The following is a 23,125-nucleotide window of genomic DNA, read 5'->3' on the forward strand; positions in this document are numbered from 1 at the left end:
CTTAGGAAGGATCTCCCATGATGAGTCTTTTGACTCCATGGAGGCCTGAATAATAATAATAATATGGTTCACTAGATGTGAACCGTCTAGTAACTTGGAAAGATCTACACTCATCTTCAGTGCATGATCACAGCAGGCATAGGCTTTTTTATACATTATGTATACATTATGTTCAGCTAGTCTACAGGTTTCCTTTATTTTCTTATTTTTGGATACGTTTCTCTTTATTTGCACACTTGAAGCTTGCATCATACTATGCACTTTGCTAAACTCTCCATGTTGGATCCATTTCCACAAACAAAATGCCTTATTAACATAGGCAAATGCCTATGCCAATTTTTCACTGCAATTATTTTAGACTTCTTCCGATTCTCATCTTTTTTTTCCACCTTCTATACTTCTAGCTTTGTAAGGCCTTCAGTTGAGAGAGCTCTTCATTCCCCAGTTTCCAACAAATGCTGTACATCTTCATTGTTAACCTTCAACTCAAACTTTTAGTGATTGGCACTATCTTGTCACCAGTCTTGTAAGACATTGTCTCTGTGGAATCCTGTGAATTTATTATTATTATATGACACCTCCAAGGAGTCCATGGATTCATGGGAGGGCAGCACCTACTCTACAGCTGTCTCCACCACTTAATCCACCAACTATAGCAAACTGCAATTACTATCGTCATCTACACCATCATCTATTGTCCACTGCCATGACTAGTATTGTTTGTCTATAAATTGTGTGCTTCTGCATACAGACTGATTTGTCTGTATGCAGGATGAAAAACCCGAGTTTCTGGGAGGAAAAAACCCTGCCACCTCCACATGAGATAACTTACCTTCAGTTGAAAACAACCACCATGGGTTCAACACTCTTAGGGATCTGATGCCATCTCGATATAATTCTTCCATTTCATTCTACAGTTTGTGTACAGAGTTTCTGCACCATTTGACAATGTCATCGCCTCATTCTCTGTTTAGTTTTCTTCTTCTGTTCTTTCTTTCAGTCATCCCAAATAGCAGTGTTTTTAATTTCCTCTCATTATTCATTCTACATATATGGCCGCATAAATGCAATTTCCTTTTGATTATTTTCTGGATCAGGTTTTCTTTTGGTTGTATTCATCTATAGATTTCCTCATTGTTCACTTTCTGGATCCAGTTATTCTCAAGATCTTTCTATAGCACTTCCTCTTGAATGCTAATATCCTCCTTTCAGATTCTCTCAGAGGTACCCAGTCCTTGCATCCATAGAACAACTGCTGAAGATGCAGGTTTCCACAATACACAGTGTGTATCTGTAGCTCGGTTCTTCCATATTTTGTCCATGGGTTTTAAGATAGTTGTTGCTCTGGTTATTCTAATTTTTACCTTTTTTTTTGGGGGGGGAGGGGGGGTCCAAGTTATGCATTGCGTGGCATCCAAGATGTGTGAAGTCTTCCACATTTTCCAGTTGAAATCCTTCTATGCTAACTTAGTTCAGTAACTTGTATTGTTCGAATATCATTGTTTTAGTTTTTTTCAAAATTGACATTTACCACATATCTTTTTTCTTCTGTGTATAGTGTTTGCAGTGTCTGTTCCAGGTTTGCTGCATCTTCGTCAATCAGGATGATGTCATATACAAAGCAGAGGTAGTTTATTCTCATACCATTTATTGAAATGCCTCCACCTTCTTCAATCTTATCTAATGTTCTTCTCAGATGTGTGATGAAGATGATTGGTGATATTGGATCTCCTTGATAACTGATAACTGATGTGGCTTGATGGATATCAGTCCCATGGACTCCGATCCCTTCATCGCTATGAAATAGTCTTATATTAAAGGTTAGCGAGCACCTGGCTCACCCTATTTAGGGCGGTATGGAGGCACCTGAACCGATAAGCAGAGCTGCTTTCAGGCGCTTATGTTTCCATCTATCATGTTCGTCATAGTTAGATGACTCTTGAATGAGTTGATTTGGATGAACAGCTGCTTTGGCAAAATATGCAGTGGCACTGTTATGGAGGAACGTGGGAATATCTGGAATATCGGCATCACGGTGTAAGAGAGCATTTCTGACAAACCATGAAGCGTTGAAAATCATACGGAGGCACTTGTTTTGAATAACTTGTAGCTTTTTGATGTTGGTGGGGGAAGTGTGACCCCAGGCCGGAGATCCGTAAGTTAACGATGGTCTGATAATTGTTTTATAGATACGTAGTTTGTTTTCAGTGCTGACTTGACTTTGTCTATTGAGGAGAGAATAGAGTTGTACAATTGCAGAGTTTGCTTTTTTGCATGCATAAACTATGTGGGAGTTAAAGTTTAAATGGTTATCAAGTTGAATGCCTAGATATTTGGTGCTAGTTTTAAATGGGATGGCTGTGTTAAAAAGTTTAACTTCTCCAAAGTGAGATGCTTGTCTTCTTGTGAAGAGAATGGCAGTGCTTTTATCGGCATTTACAGATATTCTCCATTTTCTGAACCAGTCCTCCAAATTTGTTGCCGCGGTTTGTAAGTGCTGCGTAGCTATATGTGGCCTGAGAGATCTGCTAAGAATTGCCATATCATCTGCCTAACTAGCTATAGTGGGTTAGTGATGTGCTAGGAACATCAGAAACAAAGATGTTAAAAAGCAGCGGCGAGAGCAGCGAGCCTTGAGGGACACCAGCAGTGATTTTTTTCAATGAGGATCGAATTCCACGCAACTTGACCTGGATTTTACGGTCTTGTAGAAAGGAGTCAATAATTTTAGTAAGGTAAAAAGGGATGTGTTGGCTGAAATTAATTTATATATGAGACCTTTATGCCACACCTTATCAAAAGCTTTTGCAACATCTAAAAAGATAGCTCCTGTGTGCTGTTTCCAGTTAAAGCCGGTAGTGATGAATTCAGTCAGTCTGTCAATTTGTTGTGTAGTGCTATGTCAGGTACGGAAACCAAATTGTTCTTTCAGAATTATCATCATCATCAAATTCCTGCCATGTACCCTCAAGGGGTGTACAGGATATGACAGTACTACATGAAAAAATTACATCATTACTAACTTCCTATCTACAATTTTCCTCCAAATCAGTCTGTTACTTGTCAAGACTCCAACATTATCAGATCTTATATTTCTATCGTCTAAGGCACTTTGTACTGTATCAATCCACCTATATCTTGGTCTTCCTCTGGGTCGTTTTCCTGCCAACCTGGCAGAGAACACTTCTTTTGCTAATCTTTCCTCTCCCATTCTATTTAAGTGACCATACCATCTGAGATTAGCTCTGCTAACACATTCCTGGATGCTGACAATGTCAAGTTCTTTCCTAATATCCTCATTTTTAATATGATATTGCCATTGATGCCATCTGTTCACACCTCTAATCTTTCTCAGGACTCTCATATCTGCGGTCTCTAGTCTTTGGTCAAGTGTTTTACTTCTGACCCAACTCTCAGATCCATAAGTTAAAATTGGTTTGAACACAGTCTTGTATACAGCTAATTTAGTGTTCCAACTAATTTCTTTCTTATTCCATATGAATTTATTCAATTGACTTCCCACGATACCAGCTTTGCTGATTCTGTTGTCTATTTCTATATTTAGTTTACCATCTTCAGAAAAAATTGTGCCTAAGTAGCTGAAATGTTTTACTTGTTCCACAGGTTCTCCATTCACAACACAGTTGACATTTTCAATGATTCTGCCTATTTTCATTGTCTTTGTCTTTTTATTGCTGACCTTCATACCATATCTATTACAACAGCTATTCAATTTAGTCAGAGAATCTTGCAGACTTATAGCGGATTTATTTAGAAGTATAACATCATCCACATAAAGCAAAGAGCTGACATTAACATCTCCAATTTTGATATAAGGTTTAATACCACATTCCTTCATAATGTGATCCAAATAGATAATGAATAACAGAGGGGATAATGTACATCCTTGTCTCACACCAGATTTAACATTAAACCATCTTCCTGTACTTCCTTCAATTCTAACTACTGACTCACAACTCAAATAAAGACTAAGTATTGCTTGATATAATGCCCCATTGACACCATATAACCAGCATATTGAATAGCTTCTCTCTTGGTACCTTGTCATATGCCTTTTCCAAATTGACAAAACTTAAATACAGATCTTTGTTATATTCCCATGCTTTCTCGACTATTTGTCGTAAAGTGAAGATCTGATCCTGACAGCCTCTGTTTGGCCTGAATCCAGCTTGTTCTTCACCAAGCTTTTCTTCCACAATTCTTCTCAACCGTTTCTCAAGTATACTTGCATAGATCTTGCCAGGAACACTCAGTAGGGAAATACCTCTGTAATTCTCACATTCAGTTTTATTTCCCTTTTTATATATGGGTACTATGAGAGCTCTCCTCCAATCATTGGGAATTCGTCCCTCTGTCCAGGCTTTCTGAACTATGCAGTGCAGCCACTGTAAGACTCTTATACCACCATACTTCAGCATTTCTGGTCGAATATCATCTACTCCTGCTGTCTTTCCACATTTCAAGCCTTTGATGGCTTTTTCTACTTCAAGTATGGATATGTATTCCTGACTGCATGCCTGGTCAGTGTTTTTTATCACTGTGCTGTCATCACTGCTTGTTTCATTTAGCAGTTTTTCAAAGTAATTGCTCCATACTTCAAGGATATCTTTTTCTCCTGTTTTCATTTCACCTTTATCATCTCTAATTCCTTTTACAGCACTCTTTCCTCCATTCCTAAGCTTCTTCAACAACCTCCAGAATATTTTGCCACCTTCTTGATATTTATTTTCTATATTCTTGCCAAAGTCCTCCCATGACTTTTGTTTAACTAGTTTTACACACTGTTTAGCTTTCTTACATTTGTCTCTGTATTCTGTAAGAGTAAAAGCTGACTTATTTGCCAGGAACTTTTGATATGCTTTCTTCTTTTCCTTCACTGCCTCTTTAACTTCCTGTGTCCACCAGGGAGTTCTGATTTTTTTATCCTTGCACACAACCTCACCACATGCCTCTCTGGCAGAATCAATCAATGTTACCTTCAGAGTTTGCCACTGAATCTCCAAGGTTTGATTCCTGTTCTCAAACTCTTTCATTTTCTTTTCAATAATATTTCTGTATTTTAGTCTACAGTTCACATCTGAGAGCTGCTCAACTTTTATTCGCTTTAAAACTTTCTTGCATGTTATTCTTTTCAATATGAAATTCAATTTTATCCTGCTCAAGACTAAATAGTGATCACTTCCAATTTCAAATCCTCTGTACACTCTGGTGTCCTGCACCAGGGAGAAAACATCACTATCAACAATAACATAGTCAATGAGACTTTTCTTATTCCTAGCCTCTTCTCTCCATGTGAATTTGTGCACATTTTTATGTTGGAACATGGTGTTAGTAATAACCAGTCCATGTCCTGAGCAGAAATCCAACAGATATTTGCCATTTTTATTAGCTTTGCTCTTTTCTCCAAATTTTCCCAAAATATTGTTGTATGTCTCACAATCATTTCCTACTCTACTATTTAGATCCCCAGCAAGGACCAACTTTTCCTTTTTCATTGTGTCAGTTGCTTTTTCTAAAGCCTCAAAAAATTCCTCCACTTCTACCTTAGTAGAACCTTCTGTGGGACCATAGGCACGAATAAGTCTCATTGTCCAGTTCCCCATTCTCATATTTGCCCACATTACTCTACTTGAGACTGACTGCCATTCAAAAAGATTAGCCTCGTATTTTGTGTTGAATACTATGGCTACTTCTTCTTTTCCTTGATTGTCATTGCCTGAATATAACATTTTGTATTTATTGCTCAGAAAGATCTCACCAGTTTTGGTCTTTTTTGTTTCAGTCACCCCTATTATGTCGATCTGGTACTTATCTAATTCCTCAGCTAGCTACATTTCTTTGCCATTCAGGCTTCTTACGTTGATAGTACCGATCTTTAACTCTGGTGATGTTGAGTTGGGGTTTGTTTTCAGATTTGTTCCAGTAGCTGACTTTTCGCTGTTAGCCCTGGTTCCCTGGTGAAAACAACGGGGGCCTTGTTTATCCGGGCGACGCCCCAGCCAGCATGAAATTTTGTCATGTTGTACCATCATTTTTTTTTTTGGTTTAACCAATAAGAATACAATTTGGTCGGCTAAATCCCAAATTCCCAGCCCATCCTCGTTCGTTCGGTATCAAAGTAGATACCCAACAGGGTGCACCACGAGAAGGTGAGGATTGGACATTAGGTCAGAAGCCCTGGTCGGTTCTCTGCATTCCTTTAAAGGCTATGTGGAGGTCTCCTCTCAGTTATACAGCTTTGACCCTTAAGCACCCCTTTCAGAATTATGTTATTTTTATTCACCTCCTCATTAAGTCGGTTGAGAATGACTCTTTCTGCGATTTTTCCTAGGCATGATAAAAGACTGATAAGGCTATAGCTCTGTGGCATTTGAGGTGCCTTACCAGGCTTGAGAATAAGGAATATATCAGCTTGTTTCCATCTTGAGGGGAAATAATTTAATCTCAGCATCGCATTAATAATGGCTACTAAATGCATGACAGCTTTGTGTGGGAGGGCTTTAATTGTTTTGTTGGTAATTTCATCTGGACCAGGGGATTTTTTGTTTTTAAGCTTCCTAATGATTGAATAGACCTATTTAGGTGAGGTGGGACAGATATTTTCATGGTTACAAGGTTGCCGAAGTGTGGAGCATACTCGACGGTGTATTTTCTCTATGAAGACCAGATCCGCATGCGCATAATTAGGACGGCACTGAAGTTGGAGGGCATCAACGAAAGCTTCTGCTTTTTCATTACCTCTTTAAACAAGGCCTCTTTTTCCATGAATGGGCTGGATGTTAGAGCAATCCGTATGGAGAGCTTTAGTCAACTTCCACAAAGAATTATCTTCAGTTTTGAGGGAACAGAGTTTTCTATCCCATTGCTGTTTCCGGTGATCTTTTAATGCGTAATGGACTAGGTTGGACGCTCTATTTAGTTCTCGACGGTCTTGCAGAGAGAGCGTGTTGTGATAGCGGCGTTTGTTCCTGATCAGAGCAAGGATTTCTTCAGGAAGTAAGTTAACTTGAGTTGGGGTGGAAATAGAACAAGCTGCGGATAAGCCAGAGTGTATTTTACATTCAAGATTGTTGACTGCTATGTTAATTTCTTCACGGGTGGAGATAGTAGGTACTGAGTCTATGATATTGTTCATTTTAGCCTTGAATTTTACAAAGTTAGTGTGCGATTGGCTGGGAATGAGCTCAGGCTCCCCTCCTAAACTTAAAAGTACTGGATTGTGATCTGAGCTGAGCTCATTAACCACTTGAAGTTGGAATTGATGAGAAATATTGTTAAATATAGCAATATCCAAAACATCAGGTCTGCCAATTGCTCCGTAATGTGTTGGCTCGATCGGGCCAGCAATAACAATATTTCTCTTCAAGGCAAAATTGTAGAGGATCATTCCGTTGTTGTTGTTAAAACTCTTACTGTTCCATAAAGGATGCTTGGAATTGAGATCTCCTGCTACAATTACTGCTTCTTTTGTATCTAGTAGCTGAGAGAGATCAGAGGGGAGTAGAGGTTTGCCAGGAGGGGGAGGGGTTGTAAACAGAATAAATCTTTAGGCTGCCTGCATTGTTGGTATGAATTTCTATGCCTGTCTCCTCGAGGTTAGATGTGTTAGTCTTCTTAATCTCATTATAGTGGATGTTTCTTCTGACAAAGATGGCAGTGCCTCCACCTCTGGCATCGAGTCTGTCATTTCTAAGTAACGAGTAGTTTCTGAGTTTGGGATTATCGCAGGGATGTAGGTGAGTCTCGTTAATGAGGAGAATATCAATTTGTAAATGATCTGTAAGTTCCTGTAATTCCAAAATTTTGTTGTTGAGACTATTTACATTCTAGAATACTGTCTGCATAGAATTTGATGTTGAAGCTGGATTAGTCATTAATCATGGAGAAGATGACTTGAGTATTCCTAAGGAATTTGTTGGTGTCGGCCTGGCTTGGATTTGTTTTGCTGAAGGCCATTAGCATCTCCCCTAGTGAGGCAGCAAGAATTGCTGAGGAATTTTGACTGCTAGTTGCAGGGAGTACCTCGGTGTTACGCGAGGAAACCATAGAAGCATAAGATTTATCTGGTGTAACTTTTCGCGCTTTGATTTCAGACACAGATCTCAGTATTTTTCTGAGTGGGCTGGACTAACTCTTGTCTAGGTTTTGGAAGGTTGGATGGGTGGAGAGAACAACCTGTAATTGGCAGGATGTGGGCCACTGCAGTTTGCACATTTTGCAGGTGTGGACTCTGGCTTGACGCAAGTGTGCGAGGGATTGCCACCGCACTTTACACACTTGTAATCTGCTCTGCATAACATTTGCGCATGCCCAAATTTTTGGCAGCGATGGCATCGACCAGCCGATGCCTTTCTTCTCAGTGGCTCGGTCTTGATGACCGAGTTGCAGACTATTTTAAGATCGTAAATTTCTCTCTGATCTTTACTTATCTCCACTAAGACCAGAGGCATGGGGTGCTTATCTGCTCGATACATGCGAGAAATCTTGATCGGCTCCAAGCCTTGTGATCTGAGGTCAATAGCTATCTCTTCTGATGTTATGTTTTCTACCAAACCTCTGATGACTACCTTAAGGTTCTTTTCACTTTTCAGTTGGTAAGTATGATATGGGAATTTATGATCATCCATAAGTCTGGTGAGCTGGCGGTAGTCCGTTGTTCCTTCAGGCCGTATGCGGACTCCATAATCTGTGTTTTTGGCTGATGAGAACTTGATGTTATTGTTCTTCATCGTCTCTGCAAGCAACGACCATTTTTCCTTAGATCGCAAGACTACTGGTGGAATCCTCTCTTTGGGTTGTGTCGGTATATCTGTCTCTGTTCTTGCACCAGGTAGTGCTGATATGTCCATTTGAGGTGCAAATTCAGGTTCTGCAGCAAGAGACTCTTTTTTTCTCTTCTTTCTGCTGACTTCCTGGTAATCATTAGAATCTATGTCAGTTGTTGTAGCTGAGGAAATGACACTGTCATGTGTAAGGTTAGGAGAAAGTTCGGAGGTTTGAGGGTCTTCTGTCTCGACCTCCATAATCTGATGGACGTCAACCTTTCCTGGCCATTTTGTGTGTAAAATGTTACCAATTTGCTGAAAAATAGCTAAACGTTCTTTGAAAGAGAGATCCTCATATGGTGAATCCATGATTAAATGTAGACTTGAAGTGGGGGAAGGACCTGCCTTGTCCCTTCAACCACCAAGTGCCGCACAAGGCGGGGAACAGGAGAGGGCCTGAAAAATGTTTTTGAAGATGAAAATAAAAGTCTTACCTGCTCTGATGATCGAGCATGCTGTTGACACTACAGGAGAAACATCAAACAATCACTATTTTAATGTTGAAAGGAACTGTGAACTAATCATTAAAAACAAAACTTTAATCACTGCTGAAATAACTATGAAGAGTGCTGAGAAACACGTCTGTACTGAACGAAACCAAAACTAAAACTCGCCTCAATTTTCTCCTCAATCAATCGGGATCCAGAGAATAGAATTCTGGATCTCCTTATATTGTGCCTTGACTAGTGGCAAACCAGTCTCCAGTCACACTTGCTATCCTGACTGTTGCTTGTGCTTGGCTGTTTATATCTTTCAACAGGCAGATCAATTTATTGTCCACACAATAGGATTCCAAGACTGCCCATGTTATATTTTGGTCAATATTATCAAAGGATTTCTTGGAAGTCCACGAAACAGCAGTATAACTTTTTGTTGTTTTTTCGAGCTTTCTCTGCTATTAGTCTTAGTGTGAGTATTTGTTGCATTGTACGTTGATCTTTTCGAAATCCAGCTTGCTCATCATGAAGATGTGCCTCCATATGACCCTTCAGGTGTTCTGTAAGTATTTTTATCAGCACTTTGCCAAGATGACTCATTAGTGCAGTAGTTTTGTAATTGGTACATTCTAAAGCACTGCCTTTCTTATGAAGAACAACCAAGACTGATTTTCTCCACTCTTTGGGGACATACCCTGATCTCCGTATTTCATTACATAGTTTATACATTTCCTTTGCAACCAATTCCCCATATTTTAGCATCTCACCTATTATGTTGTCATTTCCAGGACTCATGCTGTTCTTGAGTTGTTTTATAGCCTTGCTCACCTCCTCTTCCAAGATGTCACATTCAGAGAACTCTGCTGTTGGAGAGATTGCTTTTAGTTCTTTGATTACTTCTGTTGCAGTAGTATTTAGTTAATTTTTATATAGTTCACTGCAATATCTTGTCCATCTGTGTATGATTTCGGTCTCGTCTATGGATACTACTGATCTTGTCTGCCACTTCCTATTGACATTTCTTATAAGTTTATAGACCTCTCTATTTTGTGTTCTCCATAGTACTATTCACTGTCTTTGCATTGGTCCTCCAGCCATTTGGCTTTATCATATCTTGCTGCTTTCCGTACTTCATTGCGTTTTTGACAGTATCACTCATCTGCTGCTTCTGAAATATCTCCTAAGTTTCAGTTCTCTTTTCTCTTATACCAATTTCAGGGTTTCCTGAGTTATCCATTTCTTGTTGATCTTCTCTCTTTCAGCAATTGCTTCCTTTACCACTTCTTTTTAGTACTGTAGCCAGTTGTTCTGCTCTTGTATTTATATTTTGTTTTTCATTTGTTGTCTTAAGCTTCATTTTCAGTATGTCCTGATATGCTGTTCTTAACCTGTCTTCATTTAGTCTTGAGATGTCTCTAGCTTTTTGGAACTTTCCTTTGTACTTCTGTTTCAGTTTTAGTCTTATATTCATAATCACTAAACTGTAGTCTGAATTAATATTAGCTCCTTGGAATGATCTGCACTGTTGAACTGATGTTTTCCATTTCTGGTCTATTAATATCAGGTCAAACATATTCCTATTCAATTGAAAAAAACCATAGGAAGATTTCTCATCATGATGACAATCGAACTTAGGCCTTTTCTAATCAAAGGGCACAACATACTGTCACTCTACCAATTGTGCTATGGAGGCACTTAAGGGTGGCTGCTGAATTAAGAATGCTGTTTGATGAATGTATATTTTCAGCATATTCTTCAAAACACCATTCATACACTGCTTTCATCTCATTCCATTCTGCATCTGAAAGATATTAAAAGAAAAAAAAACAAAAAAACAGGTGATGCCTTTTCTTCCCTTACAGTGAGTATGCAAGGCTTTTTAATCTTATCTACCTTTTGGAGACTGAGTAGGTACTTCGATCTCCACAGGTAGCCAATTAGAGATAACTGGTCAAGTCCATGGATTGCATAAATGAGATGGTATTCAGTGAGCATGTTAATAGGAATAGGAACTGATGTTCTCCATTTCTGGTCTATTAATATCAGGTCAAACATATTCCTATTCAATTGAAAAAAACCATAGGAAGATTTCTCTCGTCACAATGACAATCGAACTTAGGCCTTTTCTAATCAAAGGACACAACATACTGTCACTCCATCAATTGTGCTATGGAGGCACTTAAGAGTGGCTGCTGAATTAAGAATGCTGTTTGATGAATGCATATTTTCAGCATATTCTTCAAAACACCATTCATACACTGCTGTCATCTCACTCCATTCTGCATCTGAAAGATATTAAAAGAAAAAAAGAAAAAACCAGGTAATGCCTTTTCTTCCCTTACATGGAGTATGCAAGGCTTTTTAATTTAATCTTTTTAATCTTATTTGGCTTTTGGAGACTGAGTGGGCACTTCAATCTCCACAGGTAGCCAATTAGAGATAGCTGGTCAAGTCCATGGATTGCAAAAATGAGATGGTATTCAGTGAGCATGTTAGTCATTGGTTGAAGACTGTTTAATGTTTAGAATGGTGCTTTTTCTGCGTTTTTGCACAAAGGTGATTTATAGTTTTTCTAGGACTGCATTTATTAAACTGTTGCACTGGTTTTTGTGTTTTTAGTGGTATATATTACTTCTGATACAGTGGAGAGAGAGAGTGCAAAGAAATGTGTTAAAAAAGGATATCAGGATTGTGGAATACTAATTATGAAGACAAATTGAGAATTTGTAGATTGCAGACACTAGTAAACAGGAGAAACAGGGATGATATGATTTGAGTCTTACTAACTTCTGAAAGGATTATACAGGATTTCAGTTGAAGGAATTTTTCATTTTATTGAGGATGGGGAAAAGGACAAGAGTGTTTGTTTTTCATCTTTTTTTTTGTTAATGTTTGTTGGGATTTCTCTCAATGTTGATAATATTTTATTTTTTACGAGGGAGTTACATTTTATTTTATATGTATTTGTTATGTTTATGCTTTGCATTTTTTTTTTACCTTTTAACTGTTTCAGAACTAAACAGATATCGTGAAGTGTTTGTCATATTAGTTGTCCTTTCTTCATTTTATAAGAATATAAAAGTGCCATTATTGTCCAGTGTGTGTGTGTGTGATTTGTGTCATTACTCTTATATTGTCATTGCTTTCTATCATATTCTATGTGGTGTTTTTGTTGTTATTTTTAAAGTTCTATATTGTTTTATTTGCATTGTGTTTCATCTCTGTAGTGCAATCATGTGATTGACACTTTCCTGTGATGCATACTATGTCATGTGGTTTTTAATGCTTTCTCAGTTATTGGAGACAGTAGCTGAAATATGCTTGTACTGATATGTTTCATCCTATGGCTGCTTGGGTTTAATGTCTATCTTCATTCTTAACATGATTCTACCATTGATGCTGTATGCTTCAGAACTCTCATATCTGTAATCTCTAGTCTCTGATAAGGATACTGAAGATGTATTTATTTAGGAGCATAAATCCACTACAGGCCTACAGCACTCTTTAGCTAAATTGAATAATTGTTATAATGAATTTCTTTTCATTGCTGATTTTCTTATCAAAAACTGAAAACAAGCAGAAAAATGGACAACATTAACATTATTTTTTTTCTCAATGGAGAACATATAGAGCAACTAAAATATTTCAGCTAATAAGGCACAAAATTAGTTGAAGATAACAAATATGGAAAGAATGAACTCTCAGTTATCTGACCTTCAAATGAAGGTCAAGTAACTGAGGTCAGTTGTGTAGGGTATGGTTAATCAAATGAAAGGGAGGAGTGCAATGCGCTGTCATCTGCAAAACTGTGTATTGGGTTGGAGGTCAACCGAAGTAGGTCATATACAGAAGGAAGAGGGTCATGAGAGAACTGAACCAAACCTTGTGGGACCCCAGCATTAGTTGGATGGTGGGAGGATAGGGAGCCATCCACTATCACACACTGTGCATTCAGACAAAGCTGAAATCCTACAATCCCACCTTCAGGGTATCCAGCTATTAAGCGACCACCAGTACGGATTCCGTCGATGCCGATCAACAGGTGACCCGCTTTCATATATCACCCATCTTTGGACATATGCCATGGAAAAATTTGGCGAATCCCAAGTAGTTGCATTTGATATCTCTAAAGCATTTGACCGGGTCTGGCACAAAAGGCCTACTAAGCAAATTTTCATCATTTGAACTGTCTCAGGACTTCTGCAGATGGATTGCAGCTTTCTGTCTGGACGCACACTATGTGTGATGGGGGATGGCTCCCTATCCTCCCACCATCCAACTAATGCTGGGGTCCCACAAGGTTCGGTTCTCTCACCGACCCTCTTCCTTCTGTATATCAATGACCTACTTCAGTTGACCTCCAACCCAATACACAGTTTTGCAGATGACAGCACATTGCACTCCTCCCTTTCATTTGATAAACCATAACTCACTTCAACCCACAGAACATCAACAACAACCTCCTTTAATTCGGACCTCCAAGCCATCCTCCAATGGGGATCAGATAACCTCGTCAACTTCAACACTAGTAAAACCCAGTTCTCTCTTATTTCCCACAGAAAAGAACTGTTTTCCCCCAGTATTATATTTGATAACACTCAAATTCCCAGACAAGATGAAATTTCTCCTCTCAGAATTACCTTGACATCAGGCCTCTCCTGGCATAAACACATCACAACCATTGCCTCCTCGGCTTCCAAAAAACTACGCTTTCTCATTCGCTCAAGACGTTACTTCACCTCAAAACAGCTGTTAACCTTATACAAATCACAAATCTGTCCAGCTATCGAATACTGTTCTCACATTTGGAGTGGGGCTCCTAAAAGCTCCCTTGAAATGCTTGACTCAGTACAGAGGAGAGCAATTAGACTGATAAATGATCCATCTCTTACCAACTCGCTCCCCCCACTTTCACATAGACGTTTAGTTTCTGTAATTTGTATATTCTATAAATATTTCCATGGAAAATGTTTATCTGAAACAGCATCAGTAATTCCCTAACTCTGTACTAAAATGTACAGCTGCTGCCCAACATCTCCCAGTATTATTTTTGATAACGCTCAAATTCCCAGACAAGATGAAATTTCTCTTCTCGGAATTACCTTGATATCAGGCCTCTCCTGGCATAAACACATCACACCCATTGCCTCCTCGGCTTCCAAAAAACTACGCTTTCTCATTCGCTCAAGACGTTACTTCACCTCAAAACAGCTGTTAACCTTATACAAATCACAAATCTGTCCAGCTATCGAATACTGTTCTCACATTTGGAGTGGGGCTCCTAAAAGCTCCCTTGAAATGCTTGACTCAGTACAGAGGAGAGCAATTAGACTGATAAATGATCCATCTCTTACCAACTCGCCCCCCCCCCCCACTTTCACATAGACGTTTAGTTTCTGTAATTTGTATATTCTATAAATATTTCCATGGAAAATGTTTATCTGAAACAGTATCAATAATTCCCTAACTCTGTACTAAGCCCATTGGGACATGTACAGCTGCTGCCCAACATCCTCTCAGAGTACACCTTGAAACCCACAGAACAAATTTCTTTTCATCTTCCTTCATCACTGCTACTGCTGTACTGTGCAACAGTCCTCTCCTTGATGTATTTCCCAAGGAATACATTATACGGGCTTTTTAATCAAATGTCAACAGGTTTCTACTTTCTCATCCCAATAACCATATATGGTACTAAAGTACTATAGGTTGACCAGCCAACCTCTCGTATATGGGCCCAACATATATATATATATAAAAAATAAATAAATAAAATAAAAAAAAATGAACAGACCCATGGATGGGTTAGTTATTGGGCTTGCAAATGCTGAGGAATTACTATAGTAGAATCAGCAAAGATGATGTGTTGAAGAACAACTTAAATAGATACATTTTTATAAAATAACAGCCAAATTAGTGAAAATGCTAGCAGTATACAAGGGAATGCTTAAAGATCAAATCTAGATTACTGGGAGAAGACCACCACATAACCTAGTAAGGAATATGTGGAATCATCTGGGACTTCTCACCCCTGATATCCACTCTTCACCTGCTTGTGATGTGCTTTGTTATTAGGACAATATTTTGATGGAACCCAGACTATATTGTATACTGCATTAGTTTATACAATATGTGTGTGTGTGTGTGTACACACACATAACATACAATAATTATTGTATTGATATTATTATTAATTCTTAATATTAATTATTATATAATCATTGTGTGATCGTCCAAGGCCTTATCATGGAAGGGCACTTCATTCCACGCTTTGCACCAACTTAATTCTCTATACACCACGGCACTATTTCTTGTTTTGTAAATTGCATGTGTACTCTGGCTGATTGACCATTATATAGGATAAAAAACCAGAGTTTTACCAGGGGGGGGGGGGGACTTGCTACCTCAGTATAAGATTAGCTAACTTGTTTTTCATTGACAATGCCCAAATAAAGATTCCTTTCATGATGCGAACTGAATCTGGGTGTTTTCCAATTGGAAGTGAAGGGTGCAATAGTATCCTCTTATTGTAATTGTACTGTGGAAATGCTTGTATAATTTATTTTATATGATAATTATCACAAAGATTTCCATGAAATCAAATGATTCACTACAGGAGGTCCTCTCTGTCATATATACAATGTTCCTCAAACCAAACTTTTTGCTGTATTTTTGTACTCATCACACACGCTCAGATAATGCATTCCACTTCCCAACATTCTTTGAGCAGTAGAATCTGCTTCTACATGTGTCCTTATATTTTTCTTGTATGCTTCCTAGGATTTAAATAATTTTTAAAAAAAATGTAAACAATTTTTAAAAAATTAGAAAGAGGGAGAGATACAAAAAACAATAAAAAAATCAATTTTCAATCAAACTGATTTAATACTTGTGGGAAAAATTATATACTTGGCTTAATCCTTTATCCAAGTGTAAGCAAATGAAGTTTGAGCCTGAAGTATTTTCAGGACTAGGGCAACTCGTATAATGAAGCTAAGACTTCACATCACTTAGTCGATCTAATCTTTGTTGTTGTTGTTGTGTGGAGGGGTGTGGGGAACCTTTAAACTACAGTTACCATTAATTTGTGGAGCTTCACAGAACCATATTTATTTAGGTTCAAGCATTTCTTCAAAGCAGTTATAAATTTTAGAAAAACGTGTTTAACTTCATAACTCCATAGTTGTGGCAGTGAATATGTTGATAATGTCATATCCAGAATATAGTTATGTCTGGATTTTGAAGATGCCATTCTTCCAGTCTGTTCAAAATTGGCCATCTTGCAAGTGCAAGGAACTAGACTTCTGACACTGAGTTAGGAAGATGGTGATCTTTTGGAGGAAAAGGAATACCCTTCTCTCTGAAGGATAAAGGATGTAATGGATAAGGATATCTCACTTGATGTGGGGTGGTCAAAGTCATATCTCGTTCATTGTATTCTGACTCTGTGGTTCACATAATACTCATCATAGCACTCCTTGAATGAACTTGAAGCACTCGCAGCTACATTTGGCAATGCATTCCACCCATCTTCCAAGAAAAAATCTAATCCTAACACCCATGTTAACCACACTCCTACACAATTTCTAGAGGGGATCTCTTGTTTTCTCCCTTCCTGCTATTTAGGAGAAAAGTCTGGTGTTAGTCCTATGAAACCTCTTTAATAAGTTATGTTTTTATTGCATCTTTGAAGCCCACAGACCTTCAGTCTTTGTTAATAGAGAGCATTCTGTACAACTCACAATCTTGGTTGCTCACCACTGGATTCTCTCCACCACTTCATTCCCATGGAATCTAGTGGACCAGATCTGTTTGTAATAGTACAGATGTGGACTAGTTTCTGTATTTATTTTAAAGTCCTGGCTCTGAGATGCTCAGTAGATGTGTATTATAATAATGAATTCCTGCGTTGTGGGGGATTCAGTATTTTGTTAATTACATAGAAATTGCAGCTATCAGCTAAAAAGATGATGTGAATATCATTGAATTCAGCTGTTAGGGATGTCAGTCAGATGACTGGTTCTGTTAGCTATTATTTTAATAACCACATATAACAATCCCTCAATTAATGCACCCCCGATTAGTGGGTCGTTTTTTTTTTCTGTACCCAAATTCAATTAGTGCACCTCTAAAATTTGATTAGTGTGCCTATACACATCTTAAAAATAAATGTTACAGATTTTAAAAATTTTCTATCTATACATTTTTTTATGGCTAACTATTTTGAAAAATCACTTACCAGGATGAAATAATTTAGTTACCGATTTAAATAATTTTATAAAGTTATTTTTAATAGCATGCAGTACTGTACTACACTATTTCCATGTACACTATGTTCCAAATTTACCGTCAACATTTATGTTGTCTGCTAATTACATAGCATTTTGATGATCATATCTCCTGTCTCCTTTGCAATTGTTTTCCTTACTTTCTTATTTTAAAGTATTTTCCCAACTTTAATCATGAGCAAAAAAGTGGAGAAGTGTGAATAAAATTTGTAAGTGGAAGAAAAACTTGAAATAATAAAGAAAAATGAACAAGGCGATTCCAGAGCAAAGATAGGACAAGAACACAGAAATGGGTGAATTCAACTATAGGAGCAATTTTATGCAAGGCTGCTTCAAGTTATCCAGAGATTTTGAAGAAAATTGTGGAAGAAGGGAACTGTTGTGATCAACAAATATTTAATGTCGATGAAACAGGCCTTTTTTTGGAAGCGAATGCCTTCCAAGATTTTTCTTTCGAAATCAGAGAAATCTCAGCCTGTTTGTAAAGTTGCAAAGTCAAATAAAATTACTGCTAGCAATATGCGATCCATTTGGAAACACATTCCTCCACATTGTGCAAATGATTTTAGAGGCTTTTCAAATGAATCTAAGTTGATTAAATCTCATTCTGAGAAATTGAGTGATTCCGACCTTCTCAATTTAGATGCACAGTGGGAAGATTCTGAAGAATATGAAGAAAATTTAATCGCTGACAAGCCCAAAGAGATTTCACAGAAACAGTTTGAAAATATTTTTTGTACAATCAGAGTTTTTAAGCAGCAATGCTTAGAGGCTGACCCTGATGAAGAGAGAAGCAGTAAATTTGCAAAAGTAGTAGAAGAGGCAGTAGGGCCATGCCATCAGTTGTATGAAAAAAAGAAACAGAATGCCCGCCAAACTACGTTGGCTCAATTATTTGTTAAGAAGTAGAATAATAAATTTATATTCTGAATATGTTTTATTTATTGTCTTTTAACCTTCATGGTTTTCCTTTAACTAAGCCCTTAGATATACCCTCTTTTATAAAAAATTAAGAGTGAAAAAACAAATTTGAGGAACAAATTATACTTTTTCCCATAGGTTATTATGTTTGATTAGTGCATTTTCGATTAATGCACCTGTTTTAAAGAGCGCATTAATCGAGGGATTGCTGTATTGTTTTATGTAGGTTATAGTATGTGAGAGAAGAAAGGAGAGACATGCTATTCAAATGGAAGAATACCCATCATCTGCATAGATGAGCATGAGGAAATCAGCTGCCATTTATGGAAAGTCAGGCTTAGCAAATCACATCCTCGATGTCACTTACAGAATCATATAGAGAATATTTGCTATCGAAATTGTAGCAATTTTAAATGTGACATACTTTTCTAGAATCTAACTGGTCTTAACATTGCTAACTTCAATATTTATTTTAAAACTCCCCAAGGCAGAAACAAAATTAAATTTTAAGGCATCCTACCCAAAAATCACAATTCCCTGAGTAGTATCCATAAATGTTTTTCCTAGAGACTTAGGTGTTCAAATCATCTCCTTTCTGTATTGCTTTTGTGCACACTAGTCTTATGTTGTGGCCTATGAAACTTTGGAAAGAATAAACTTACATTTAAACCTGTTGAAGTTTTTTCAAATGGTTATACTATAAATTAAAGATGCCAAGAAATTATATTCTTGATTTAATCCTTTATCCAAGTATAAGATAACAAAGTTTGCACCTGAAATATCTTCAGGGCGGGACAACTCGTATACAGAGGGTAATGACTTCACATCACTTGCCTTAGTATCCCTTAATGCAAAGCACATATTCTTTCAGACATGTATCATGCTATGCATTATGGGACGGGTCACTACCCAGATTGAATTCTACCTTTATTGAGGACTCATCAGTGGGAGCCAGACCCTGACGTGATACTAAGGTCAACTATCAACATTACTGGCCTAAAGGGTGAAGCAGATGCTTTTCATATTCCCTGCTATGTGATGTGGAAAACTGTGAGTGGGAAAAGATTTATGAGCCTGTAGCTCGCCCCGAGTGGGCCTGAGGATTAGTCATTGGAGTTTTGGTTTAAAATAGCTTTTGGTCGTTTGTGCTTGGAGTAGTCTGTTGCATCGTAATTTGCCGCTAGTTGAATTAGATTATTAGGGTGCACAGATGCTTTTAAGAAAAACTTAGTTGCTGTAGTCTGCATGATGGTGTAAATATAGGTCAGTAGTAGAGTTCAAATAAGATATCTTGCTCTTCTGTTAGCTGTATCAGTTCTCTGAAACTGGGTATTATCTGAAAAGCACTTTCATTAAAGCAAACAATTTCAGTTATTAAGCAGGTTTCATTAAATCTGAATTTGTGGATGAAGCTTTGGATATTCCACACAGAATTAATGGAAGAATGCTGCTGTCCTTATGAAGGCAGATCTAAATGTCTTTTTCAGTACTACATCCAAATACAGTCATATCAGGTTATCCAAATTTGGAAATGCTTGTTTTACAATGTATAAATAAGCAAACAATTTCAGTTATTATAATTCAAGTCCCAGAAGGTACTCACTAAAACTGCTTCTCCCCTCCCCCTTAATGTTTTCAATTGTCCTGCAGTATGAATTTGATTGTTGTTGATACCTTGATGATATATTTGATTAATATATACATATAACTTGTACTTGTACAGTGTATTGAAAATATTGGTATAAATGCCAGCAAAATATCATCAAACCTAGCTAAACCCAAAACAAATGTTGGCTGAAATATCTCCCCTCCCCCTTAATGTTTTCAATTGTCCTGCAGTATGAATTTGATTGTTGTTGATACCTTGATGATATATTTGATTAATATATACATATAACTTGTACTTGTACAGTGTATTGAAAATATTGGTATAAATGCCAGCAAAATATCATCAAACCTAGCTAAACCCAAAACAAATGTTGGCTGAAATATTTCCCTGCTTATGGTTATCAAGTTCATTCTCTCAAAAATTTCATTCCGTAGGATACATGCTGACAGGAATAGAGATGGTGGGATGTGATAATTTTTAATGAAGATACAGCAAAGAAAGGAAGAGTAGTTCCATTAATGGTAGAGGAATTATGCCCATGGAGATGTAAGTAGCAAATAGTGGCAGTTGTTTAGAGGCAGTATGGAATAAGGCAGAACTTAACAGGCTGAAATATTTAATTTTGTCTTGCTATATACTTAATAATGTGGAAAGCAGCAAAATGGTAATATATAGGCAAATTAGCCTGCAGCTAAAAGGATTATTGTTATAGGTCATTTTTATTAATATAATATGCATTGGAATGAAGAAATGGCATTTGGGAGACAAAGAGAATGAATGTATTGTTTTTGAGAGACAGGGCATACAAGGATCAGGAGTCATGATCTTCCCATCAGAGGATGATGTTATAAATGAGATATTGACTCTTCCTCTAGGCGGTAAGAGCAACCATGAAGTGATCACTTGGAACAATGTTCAGTTCAGAAACAGTGAACAACATTAATACACAGTATGATAGTTATAGGATTCAGAGATTAAACCTTTTTACAATTCACTAAATGTCTTTCCAAAAAGGTTTAATTTCTGAATCTAGTGGCCTACATAATAAATAATAGTGGATTCTAGCTGATAGTTATCCAGTATAAAAGTCAAGTTATGTACATAGTTAATCATTTATCTGGTGTGTTATAATATGTAAGTAAATAATATATATCTGAGAGATTTTAATAAAAGAAAAATTTTTTCCCATTTATTTATATTAAGATTTGATCAATAAGAAAATTGTAAAAGTTTAGTCTCTCTAAACTTTAGCTGTTTTCTACATCAGTTCCAATTCTGATCAATTGATACCGTGTTTAAAAACATCAAGTTTATTAGACACACATATTCATAAGAATATAATAATTTTATTATGCCACAAATGCTATTAAAAATTAGAAACATCAAGAATTTATATATATTTATAATAAAGATATATTCCAAATAATTTTCATTTAATATTTGTTTTAATTTTTTAAAGCAATGTGTACAGGTGAAGAAAACTCAGAGTGGTATTTGGAAAGAACAGGAATGTTTTCAGTCTCCTGGTGTATTCCCCTTATTGGTTATGACATAGTTGTTGGTAAATCCTCACTTCCAGAATATTTAGAGGGAAGCCATGTGTCTGACGAACATGCAAGTTTTCAGTGGTCTATAGAGGATTTTTGGTTTGTTAAAGATTTAAATAGTGCAAATGGTGTGTATGTAAATAGAGAGAGAATTCCTCAAGGACTCTTGCATGCTGTGAAAGCTGGTGATACTATTGCTTTAGGAATACCACAAGCATTGGAGGAGACTGACTATCAGTTTGTCTTGCTGCAAAAGAAAGTGGATAAGCAGCCAAATTTTAAATTAACAGAAGATATTGTCAATAGAACAGGATTATCTTCTGAAACTATAGCAGCCAAAACAGAGCTTGATTCTGGTACTTACTTCAAGTCAGACTTGCAGAAGGATCTATTAAATATAGATAACAGTCACAGTGTAGAAAAGCTGCAGTATAGACATAATGTTAGTTTGAATTTGAATGCAAAACATCTTGGGAGTGAACTCATAAACTATTATGCCAATAAATATAAACTCCAGAAATGTACAGTTAAGTTAGAAAAGTGTAATGTCAGTCTTTTTAAATAAAATTCTTGTTCTAGCCCTTAACCTCTTGAATTAATAGTTTATCTTGCCCAGACCATAGCAAACTCTTAAATGACTCTATATAAATATAAATAATATGGAAACAAGGCAGTTAATCCTATCTCTGTAATCTGTCTGTATAGGCATGTATTCAGGCAGTTTTCCTGTTTGAGGATAAAAAGTGAGTTTCCCAAGGAACTAGCCATTTCTGTATGATATTTGCTAATTCATTTTCAATTAAATAACCCTTGGGTTCCTCCATCCATAGATTCATTGAACATCATCAGATACTATAACTATACAGTAACACATGCAACAGTAAATAACTTTTTTATTATGTAAATATTTCATTTTATGTATCATAAGACATCATCAGTACTATCGAGGAATTGAATATTTAAAATACAGTAGTGCACATGCTTAAATTGGAATCCCTTTACGTATACGGTCATGTGTTTATGAATTAAAACTACTGGACTCCAATTAAAATTGATTAAATTAAAATATAACAGATAAATTATTTAATACAATTGAGGATAACAATTTCTCAAACTCATGGAATAGCGAGACAGTCATTCCGATTAAGATTAGGTCTATGAAGTAAGGCTTCAGAACTCTCTTTATATAATGGGTATTTATATTTATATATGGATATGTGCATGAAGATGGAGTATATTGCAGTGTGGGTGGGGAAGTTGAGACTGAGCAGATATGTGGTAAGCAGTGATTAAGGTGATTAGGCAGGTGTGGTGGGGAAATCACAACCAACACATGGCTTGGATAGGACTGGTTATAGGCCCAAAAACAAACTGCTGTGTTTGTTTACAAATGCCAGAATTATCAGAAATAAGGGGGATGAAATGGTTTCATTGATTGAGTTTATTTGCCGAAAATCACTAGAATAAGTGAAACATG

General features: G+C 36.9%; 1 protein-coding gene across 3 annotated transcripts in view; it reads left to right on the forward strand.

Moving 5' to 3' along the window:
* Nucleotides 1-22,234, forward strand: part of LOC150104782 (E3 ubiquitin-protein ligase rnf8-B-like) — a 30,000-nt gene extending 7,766 nt beyond the window's left edge. For 2 of the 3 annotated variants that reach the window (XM_090395961.1, XM_090395960.1), the window contains exon 2: nucleotides 21,561-22,234. In XM_090395961.1, coding sequence (XP_090252087.1) covers nucleotides 21,563-22,213 — 651 coding nt within the window. In that variant the 5' untranslated portion in view covers nucleotides 21,561-21,562 and the 3' untranslated portion in view covers nucleotides 22,214-22,234. The remainder of the gene's footprint in view (nucleotides 1-21,560) is intronic. The other variant, XM_090395962.1, reaches the window with a different exon arrangement.
* The last annotated feature ends 891 nt before the right edge of the window (nucleotides 22,235-23,125 follow it).

The sequence above is a fragment of the Typopeltis vanoorti genome, chromosome 7, assembly GCF_054136105.1.
Source record: "Typopeltis vanoorti isolate ZY-2024b chromosome 7, IOZ_Tvanoo_1.0, whole genome shotgun sequence".
Classification (NCBI taxonomy): Eukaryota; Metazoa; Arthropoda; class Arachnida; order Uropygi; family Thelyphonidae; genus Typopeltis; species Typopeltis vanoorti.